General features: G+C 28.4%; 4 protein-coding genes across 4 annotated transcripts; 3 read left to right on the top strand and 1 right to left on the bottom strand.

Annotated features, from left to right (window-relative positions):
• Nucleotides 1-2848, top strand: COX6B (Cytochrome c oxidase subunit 6B). The gene is made up of 3 exons (XM_035871188.2): nucleotides 1-139; nucleotides 2385-2471; nucleotides 2553-2848. Exons 2-3 carry the CDS (start codon nucleotides 2407-2409, stop codon nucleotides 2719-2721), a joined length of 234 nt encoding a protein of 77 aa, XP_035727081.1. The 5' UTR covers nucleotides 1-139; nucleotides 2385-2406; the 3' UTR covers nucleotides 2722-2848.
• On the top strand, nucleotides 4-2299 carry LOC146873333 (uncharacterized). The gene is made up of 2 exons (XM_085661911.1): nucleotides 4-139; nucleotides 1032-2299. The coding sequence occupies exon 2, from the start codon at nucleotides 1083-1085 to the stop codon at nucleotides 1890-1892; it is 810 nt and encodes a 269-aa protein (XP_085518037.1). The 5' UTR covers nucleotides 4-139; nucleotides 1032-1082; the 3' UTR covers nucleotides 1893-2299.
• A 246-nt stretch (nucleotides 2849-3094) lies between the features above and the next one.
• Nucleotides 3095-4381, top strand: LOC118443750 (U6 snRNA phosphodiesterase 1). Its single transcript, XM_035871192.2, has 4 exons — nucleotides 3095-3408; nucleotides 3478-3620; nucleotides 3719-4050; nucleotides 4150-4381. The coding sequence occupies exons 1-4, from the start codon at nucleotides 3311-3313 to the stop codon at nucleotides 4336-4338; spliced, it is 762 nt and encodes a 253-aa protein (XP_035727085.1). The 5' UTR covers nucleotides 3095-3310; the 3' UTR covers nucleotides 4339-4381.
• On the bottom strand, nucleotides 4309-9311 carry LOC118443744 (tonsoku-like protein). The gene is made up of 6 exons (XM_035871178.2): nucleotides 8704-9311; nucleotides 8334-8591; nucleotides 8075-8243; nucleotides 7578-7993; nucleotides 5457-7505; nucleotides 4309-5370 (listed from the first exon to the last, which is right to left on the bottom strand). Exons 1-6 carry the CDS (start codon nucleotides 8714-8716, stop codon nucleotides 4424-4426), a joined length of 3852 nt encoding a protein of 1283 aa, XP_035727071.2. The 5' UTR covers nucleotides 8717-9311; the 3' UTR covers nucleotides 4309-4423.
• Between the last annotated feature and the right edge of the window lie 710 nt (nucleotides 9312-10021).

Here is a 10021-nt window from a genome sequence, read left to right as displayed (position 1 = left end):
ATAATTCTGCGCATGTATTCTGAAAATCGTGCTTAACTATACTCCTAGGCAGAGCAAACTTTCTTCGTGCGCATGACGTAACGAATCTTCTGGTATACCTCTAGTAGCCATTTTGTTTTCGTCGGGACGGCTGATCAAGGTATTGCATTAAAGATAATTTGTGTAATTTTAGAATATTATACGATCAATAGTATTAACAAACACTCAAAGAAAGTTTCGGGTAGTTTAATATAATTGTTAAAATTTAATTTATCAAATAATAATAATTCGTAATACATATAATCGCAGATAAGAAACTGTTCTGTACAATATAATGCTTTTCAATCGATCCAAATTTCCTTTCAATCTTCTATGAAATGGATAAAAATATTTGTAAAAATTAATGTTTATCCGCAATATTATCTTTTTTTATTCAATTACATTGTATATTTGATCGTAGAAGTCACCCCTAACCGAACGTCTGTTATAAATACATTTATCTCTTCAAAGTAATTGGTAAAAATTTGTAAAACCAATATCAATTGAGTTCTTGAGTTCATGTCGAGTAAAAAATGATATGTCATTATATTTTAAATAAAACTACAAAAGTTGCCTTTATATAAGAGTTTACGTCAAATTAATAAAATATTCTAAAATTAAACAATTTCTTTGAAGATAGTAACGCTCTGACTCCTTCATGCACACTCATGAATATAATCCATTCGTGAGATAGTTTTATAAATGTTCCTGGGAGTAAGAGAGTTGAAATTAAATTTATACATGAATAATTATAATATTCTATATCTATAGAAAGCAACGTTAAATCAATTCTATAAGCTTACTATTAAATTAAAAATGATTATATCATGACAGATATAAAAAAATGTTAAATATAAAGCACAAAGATGTTAATATATCAAAGTATTTAGTATATATTCTCTCGCTCTAAGTCTACTTGTCTCTTGCAAATGTGTATTTAGAGCCAGTCATATAAAGGCCTGATGAATTAAAATAGGCTGTGTACTTATAGAAGGCAGTTTCTATCCTTATAGGTATCCATCTGTCCGTTCACCCTGGTCAGTGAGGTATTTGAGCTCTTCACCATGGATTCAAAACGGCATGAATGCAGCGCCAGGTCACACACAGACTCACCACCTACTCCACCCTCACCTCCCCTGTATAGCTCAAGTTACACAACGCATGACAACTACAAAAGCAGAACATCTCGTCGATCGCCTTCGCCTACAGACTACAGGAGCAGTAAATCTTCCCGGAATGAATCGCCACCGGATAGACGAAGAAGGAAAAGGAGTACTTCCAGACCTTCTCCAATCCGATCTCACAGACGATCTCGTTCGAGTGACAGAGACAAAGATCGGGATAGAGACAGGGACAGGTCACGGAAGTATTCACGAAGAGATAGATCAAGATCTCGATCAAGGGGAAGGTCTCGTTCAAGAGACAGAAGACGCAGTCGTAGCAGAAATAGAAGTAGAGACAGGCACAGATATAGAGAAAGTCGTAGACATCATAGAGCACCATCGTATGAATCTGATGCTTTTGAAGATCATGCAGATACGGTTGTAGCACAACAACAGCCCGTTCCACAGCCAAATGCCTTTAAAAATGATGGAAGTTTTATGGAAATGTTTAAAAAAATGCAAGAACAAATGCAACCTGCACAACAACCAACAACTTCTGTTCTTGAGGAAAAGCCAGTAATACCACCACCTTTGATGGTTGGAAAAAGACGAGGAGGAAGAATCCTAAAAACTGGAATGGTTGCAAAACCAAAGACTGAGCAAACTGTTGAACAACCCAAGGATGCATGGTCACTTTATATGGCAGAAGTGAAAAAATATCGTGAAGTTTGTTGTCAGGAAGAGGATAATACTAGACCATTGGTCAAATAATTAATTTTTTTCTCTTCTTTGTCGCCTCATTATTCCTATAACAAATGTGCTGTGAACGATTAATTTTTTTTTATTTGACTTTCTAATGATTGAAACATTATGTGACATTCACGAATATCGAATGGTAATTTAATAACATACTTTGCACTTAAGTAATTTCAATATATTTTTTAAGGGTATGAGACATGACTTTTGAAATGAAATTAATTTTTAATCAAATCTATATAATATCTGTAATATGCTAATTTGAAACTGTATATGAATGCCTTTATAGACAAAGTATATTATTTAAACAATATTCTTATGTATGAAAGAGAGAAAGAGACTATAAAAAAAAAAAATGAAATTGTGATAGTGATTAGATGAGGCAAGAGACATATGGCCTAGAGCGAGGGACTGTATACAAAGTATGTAGCAAAGGGTTGAAGGGGTGACGTGTAATATTTACAGAAAAATTTCAATAGAAATTAAGTAACTTATAACTTGTTAAAGAGTATTCTAAACTGCTGCCATCATGTCACAAGTAGAGTGGAAGACAGCGCCATTTGATCCAAGGTTCCCAAATCAAAATCAAACAAGGTATGACTTTTTGAATATGATATTAAAAACATTGATATCATTAATAATTTGATGATATTAATGATCTTAATAAATATGTAGATACTGCTACCAAAATTTCTTGGATTTTCATCGCTGTTCCAATAAACACAGTCAAGATTATGAACCCTGTAAGTACTTCAAACGAGTCTACACTTCTGTATGCCCGAATGATTGGGTTTCTAAATGGAATGATCAAGTTGAAGAGGGCACATTTGCAGGAAGAATTTAGAAAGGTTGTTATCTATGAACTTTGCCTTCCCTTTTAGTGAATTCTTTGTGAAGAACAGGATATTCAGATCATTTTCTCCTGTTTGTAAAGTAATTAATAATTATTAAAATGAGAATATAAATATGTATGTATGTGTATATTTTGTAATACCTTAAAACCTTCTGCCGTTCTGATAATTTTATTTTTCATTTTTTCTTTATTTTCTCTTATATACGAATCTTCATCATATGTTTTGAAATATAATTTAGAGACTTCAAACTTAATGGAATTTACTTTCTATTTATAAAAATGAAAAATTACATTTTCCAAAGATTATTAAAAATTTGTATTTTACCATTTTACTTCCATTTTTATACACAAACTATATTGTTATTATACTTATGAACTATGTCTTTATCTTAATGAAAATATTGTTACACGAAAGAAAATCAATGCTTAAGTAATACGATGAGATAACTAAGTAATGTTGTTTATTAGTAGCAATCAATTTTACGTTCACCAATAAGAGTCAAGATATCGACATATACTCCGCGAAAATTATTTTCTTTATCGAATATAGTAACTTATTTGGAGCGAAAATTTTTAAAATATGTCGAGTATTAACAGTTTGAATTTAATTAGTGAATATTATTCGTCTAATTCTGAAGATGAAGAAGAAAATGAAAAATATAAAAAAATTGATGGAAGGTAATCAGATGTTTATAGGTTAGATTTTGATTATTTAGAAACATGTAAAGGTATATTTTTCATTTACAGTCTATCTGTGCCTCAAAGTATTCTATCATGGAAAGGTGTTCCTCATCACGAAGAAATAATAGATAATCCGTCAGATCATAATGGAAAGATAAGAACTTTTAAACATGAACGTGGCAATTGGGCAACGTTAGTTTATGTAAATTGTAAATGCAAGATTTTGTAGTGCACTAAAAAATGAAAGCTTATTAATGCATATTGCAGAATGTTAGAATAATAAAATGTTTAATATTTTTTGTTGTAGATACACCTAATGACGCTATGCTTTCTTGGATAAAATCAATTGCAACTTTATTGCCAAAAGATAGCAATATACTTTTCGAGCAATTCCATATTAGTCTTACTCGAACATTAATTTTAAAATTTCATTGGATTGAATCCTTCGTCGAAAGTTTAAAAAAATTATTTCAAAAGACTAACAAATTTACTATGGAACTTACTGATATAAAAGTATATTGTAATGAAGAAAGAACTCGTACATTTCTTGGAATAAATTGTTACAGTAATGTGTTAAATTATTTAATTTCTTCTATTGATAATATATTGACAGAATATCAATTACCACTATTTTATGAGGTAAGAACATGATGATTTTCTAATGTACTTAAAATAATTTTGTGAATTATGTCAGACTTATTGTCATGAGATTCACGTAATTATTTTTTTTTCTTTAAGGACCCTTCATTCCATGTAAGTATCCTTTGGTGGGTAGGGGATAGAGAAGACTACCTCAACAAAGTTCTATCTTCAATCAATTCTAGTTTTAATAAATTTTTAATTGATTATACAGAAGAAAATTATGTACATATTAATGAATTATATTGTAAAGTAGGAAATAAACTTTATACATTCAAATTACAATAAAATTATAGGTAATAATAATACTGTAAATACATAGTTATATTAATAAGACACTAAAAGCTTAATTTATCATTCTATAATGTCATAACTATGATGGTTTAAAAATTGTAAGATTGTGTGATAATTTATGTACAATACCTTTTCCTTCCCATAAAACTAACCAAGATTGACATATATCAGGTATCATATTAACAATTAAAGTACATATTTCAGGATTCTTTATAGTTATATTTGGATCAGGTGGTTCTGTAATATTTGTACATCCACTGATATCTATATATCTTAGTGTAGGCCTATGATTCAATAACATATGTACAGATATCAATGAAACTTTCGAATTGCCATTAAGTATTAATTTTGTAAGATTTGGTGCTTGTAAGAGTATAGATTTAACATCATCATCAGTAATGTCACAACAAGCAAATTCAAGTGATTCTAAAGTCATAAAAAAAAATTTGGAATTCTGAATGATATCAGTGATAAAGGAACTCCGAGTTGGATGAAGCGTATTAGATAAATTTAAATTAACTAATTGTCTTTGTAAAGAATAGCATTTGCTGTTACCATTTAAAAAATTCCACGATAAATCTAAATTTACAAGATTATTACTTTCAATGGAAAAATTAAAATCATTTAGTTCACAGTGTCGTAAAGACAAAGTTTGTAAGTTCTTTAATGGTGCAATCAGTTTGTGAATTGTTTCTTGAGAATTTGGTCCGAGTGGATTATAACTAAAATCTAGTACTCTTAGTTGAACTGGTAACTTTTCTATCCTTAACAAACAATTGTGATCAATATCACATTGTTGCAAATATAATTCTTGCAAAAGTGATAAATCTGAAAGACAATTAGACAATATTTTTCCACTATTGAGAAAAACTCCTCCAGACAAATATAGTACTTGCAAATGTTTTTGATACTCTAGAGCTTTAAGCAAAGGTTCAAGTTCTGTTTCCTTTGTTTCATCTGATTTAAGTCGGAAAACAGACGTATTTTCGCACGATTTTAAACATTTTATTGTTGTCTCTTCTGGCACTAAAAATATAAAATATTTTTAATTATAATTTTATTATTTTATTGATAATGATCACTTAGATATAAAAAATATTTTTTTATATTACCTATTTGAATAATTCCGCAAATTGTTTTATACCTCTCTACAATAGATGGTATTTCTATTTTGATAATTTCACATTTTAAATATTTTATATTTTCATTTCCTTTTATAATGTGAATTATATTTTCAGAAGAAATTGGATCTCCTTCCATTGTTTTTAAAACAAGCTCCACTATACATCCAGTTTCATCACAGAACTTTTTCCTTATATCATCTAAGATAATTCTTAATATATCATCTCTTTCTTGCTCAAGTATAACTAATTTTAAATCAAAAATTTTATTTTTTATAAAAATCTGTAAATTCGTTGATATTCCATTATTACTTTGATGAGATGAATTATCCAGAATATTTGAACAAATAGGTGAAGGAGTACGAGATATAGAATTCTTAGTAAAACCAGTAGAAAATAAGGAGATTTGTTTATTTTTCTTTTTTCTAAATTGTTTAGGTGAATTAACAGGACTGGTTACTTTACTTGCATTACTATTGTCACTGTCTTCTAATGCAATAATATTATGTATTTCTTTTTCTTCTTCTTCTTCTTCTTCTTCTTTTTCGTCATCAGTATCAATTTTTTGTCGTTTTACACGTGTACTATTTGTCTCATTATCTATATTGAAACTATTTGATTTTCTTTTGGTAGTTGTATTGAAAGTATCATTTGAAAATTTTTTTTTGGAACTTGTGCACATATCATCTTCTAACCAGTCATCAACTAAATCTTCTTCAGTATCTAGAAGAGGATTTGTTATTTTACACTTATCATTAGAATTCATGATTGGTCTTATTAAACTACCTCTATGTTTTAAATTAGCTATTGTTCTTTTATAATCTTCTCCAGCAGATATCTTCTTAGGTTCTACTTCCTCATTCTGTGTTTCTAGATCTATTAATTTTTTATAATCATGTTTAGATATAGGAGATTGTTTTTTAGATTTCTTTATACTTGTTGGCACCACAGATACTAATTTTTTATACATATTATCATATTCCATTTGTTCGTTTAATGATAAGTTGCCTGCACGATCCTTCCAACTTTCTAAGCAATCTAATACTGTATCTCCTTCTTTAGTTCTGAGAGTAACATTTGCACCGTATTCCATTAACAGGCACATCATAGATAAATTTCCGCATGATGCGGCGTCATGAAGAGGTGTAATACCCCCACACAATGATCCACCTGGATCATTCACGTTTGCTCCACTTTTAAGTAACAATTTAGCTATTTCTATGTAATCATGATTTGCAGCTTCATGGAGCGGGGTCCAACCACAGTGATCTCTTATGTTCGTTGGATGTCCTGCTGTTAACAATTTTTCTACATTTGCAATATTACCATTAATACATGCAACATGAAGTTGTGTTTCTCCTTTTTCATTTCTCCTCAATGCAAGACCTCTCTTAAAGCGTCGTTTTGTTGTTTCAATATTTTCTTTAGATTGCAATTCATTTTCTACATCCGACAAGTCTTCTAAACAAATATCTCCTCCAATATTTACACTTTCTACTTCACTTTCACTTTCACTTTCTTCATCGATAAGATGATTCGTCAGATTACTTAATTTTTCTTGGATCATTTCTGTAGTATCTTTATCTTCTGTTTTCTTTAAATAAAGTAAGAATTCTTTTAGAACAGATATTTGAAGTTTTTTATTTTCTAACTGTTCTACCGTGGATAATGCTAAATTATAAGATTTTTTAATTTCTGCATCAGAAGATTTATTAGCTATTTGTAAATCAGCTAAAAAGAGAGCAGACCTACATATTTCATGTGGATCACTACATAATTCAAGTTCTCTAATAGCAAACTGTAATGCTTCATCATATCGATCTGCATCGCGCAGAGTTTGTGCTAAACTTATTAAAGCAGCACCTATTTTCTCACTTCCACTGTCTTCTGCACATTTTAGCATTTCCTGATAATAATTTATTGCTTTTTCAAAAGAATGTACAGCTACAGTTGCATCTCCTAATGTTTCATACAATTTTTGCTTAACAGATATATCATCTTCAATAAATAAATTTTCTTCGGTTCTACATATTGTTACCACTAAAAAGAATCAAATAATATTTAAATATAAAATATTTTTCATTTCGAATTTAACAAATATTGTAAATTTACCAATTCTTAAATATTTCTCCACTTGTTCATTCACATTCTGTGGTAATCCCTTGGTCAAATATAAAGAAACTAATATTTTACGGGCATCACTCCATTCTCCAATTTTCAACAATAACTCTGCTTTAGTAAGATGCGCTTCAGCTTTTAATGATACATTGTTTATATCAGCAGCAGTATCAAGATGCTGCAATGCTAATGCAGTTTTACCTCGACGTTCATATACAGCAGCTAAAGCAATATTTGTTCTATGTAAGTCCTCATTCAAATTATGTTTTTTACATAATATTGCTGCTTTTTCAATAAGATCAATTGCTTGTTCAAGTTCTTTTTGAGCTTCAAGTATTAAACCTAAATTTAAGAGCAATCGTGTACGCATTGTCATCATTTCTTCTAATTTAATATTTGAATTTTCTAATCTATAAATAAATAAATAATATATATCATTTAATAGAACATAAAAATAATCATATATTGAAGATTAAAAATGTATAAAATACTCATTGCAAAGACGTATACTCCTTGTATATGCCTTTTTAGCATCGACTAAAGCATTTTTTTTTCCATCGGATTCTTTGGGTTGCGTTTCGGCTAAGCAAAAATATGTTCTTCCTAATGTAGCAAAAGCACGCTGTTCTTCCAATAAATTTTTTACCTTTTGGGCACCCTCTGTTCTAACATATAAATTGTAATAGAGTCACTTATCTTATTTAAAAGTTATATTAATTATTTTTATTCCTGTATATGTATCATACAAACCAAGATATTCATTCAGATGTATCAATGCCTCTTCATAATTACCAAGACCAGTATATACTTCACCGATCATTCTATGCGCAATTGCGCAATTCAACTCGTCGTTTAAAATTTGACAAATTTCTAATTGTTGCATATATTCTTGTAAAGCATCCTCTAATTTTCCAGTTTGAAAATATAAATCTCCAAGTTCTTTAATAATTTCAGCCAAATGCTGTAAATTTCCATCGCGCTTTGCACGTTGTTTTCTTTTGATAAGTCCTTATTTTAATAAATGAAAAAATATTAATTAAAAATATACTAATGTAATATATCAGAATTATTCATAATATATTTTAATTTTATTATGATCATTCGAATACAAAATACTTACTATCTTCTTCCATATTGCAATAAATTATGTATCAATAACAAAAGTCAATGGCACTGTTCATAACCTCACATTTGCACGACGTAAATATATACTTTTTTTTCAAATTGTAGTAAACTATAGTTTTAGTATAATAGTATTTGGTATATAACTATAGTATAACAACTTTTTGTTGATTTTTTTTTTATTCGTTACATAATATAAATATAATCTAAACTCTAAAATCTTTTTATTTTCAGTATATGCCAAAAGATTAGAATTTTATATTTGAAGGACTACCATAGTACATAAAGCGAATGAATTCGAAGTTCTCTTTACGCACTACTTGAGTATTTGTAGGTTATGAATATTTTGACGAAAAATTGTGTATATTTTTTTTTTTTAATATTACTAAAACGTATTTCTGTAAATGACAATAAGTATAAACAGCAATAAAGAAAAAACACTTTTTTTTTTATACGATATATACATCAACTCTTTTGGCAACTTTATTCTTTCGCATTATAGAAACTTCACACAGGCATATCTTTATAGTTGTATTTATATACATGTACATATACAATCATCACGATAAGAAATAAAAATTATTCTAAAAGTTAACATAAAAAAAAGGAAAACAAACAAAATGAAAGGGATTATATATATATATTTTTTTTTATAGTCTTCTTGTCATTTATATGATAATTGATATAATTAATAACTTATATATATTCTAAATTGTATAATAATTGACTGAATACGTAATATTACATTTATTTTAGTAAAATGATTTATGTCATTCTGCTATTTTTTTTGTTAATTTTTTTTTCTTTTCATTTTACCAACATATACCCATGTGGTATATGCTGTTTTGATTTACAATGATCTAATGTTTCGTTTTCTTCAATATACATACATAATTTATTTTAAATAATATCATTCAGATCAATAGGAATAAGCAGTCAGTTAATCTAAAAGTAAACATTTTTTTATCTTATTAAACATAACTATCCATTACGATTGAACTAATTCTTAACTAATTCTTTTACAATGATCTTTGTTATTTCAATTTTCAAATGCTATAACATTACATATCAGGCTTATTTGAAACGATATCACTTAAAGCTAATTATTGATGTTACTTTAGCTCGTTTTTGTGCATAAAATTTTCATGATAAATTATTTAATTCATTTAATTATATTAGAAATTTATGGCTGCATTTTCTTTTTTAAAAAGTCATGCTCAAAAACAGACTTTTTTATAACCATTTCTAATGAACAGAGGATATATAAAACATATTCTCTGAGAATCTTCTGAGGAACGTATGCACAAAAGCGGACT

This window comes from Vespa mandarinia, chromosome 1 (genome assembly GCF_050613455.1).
Source record: "Vespa mandarinia isolate Hongniang chromosome 1, ASM5061345v1, whole genome shotgun sequence".
In the NCBI taxonomy this organism is placed as follows: domain Eukaryota; kingdom Metazoa; phylum Arthropoda; class Insecta; order Hymenoptera; family Vespidae; genus Vespa; species Vespa mandarinia.
Note: the sequence above shows the minus strand (reverse complement) of the source record. Positions and strands in the feature narration are given on the sequence as shown.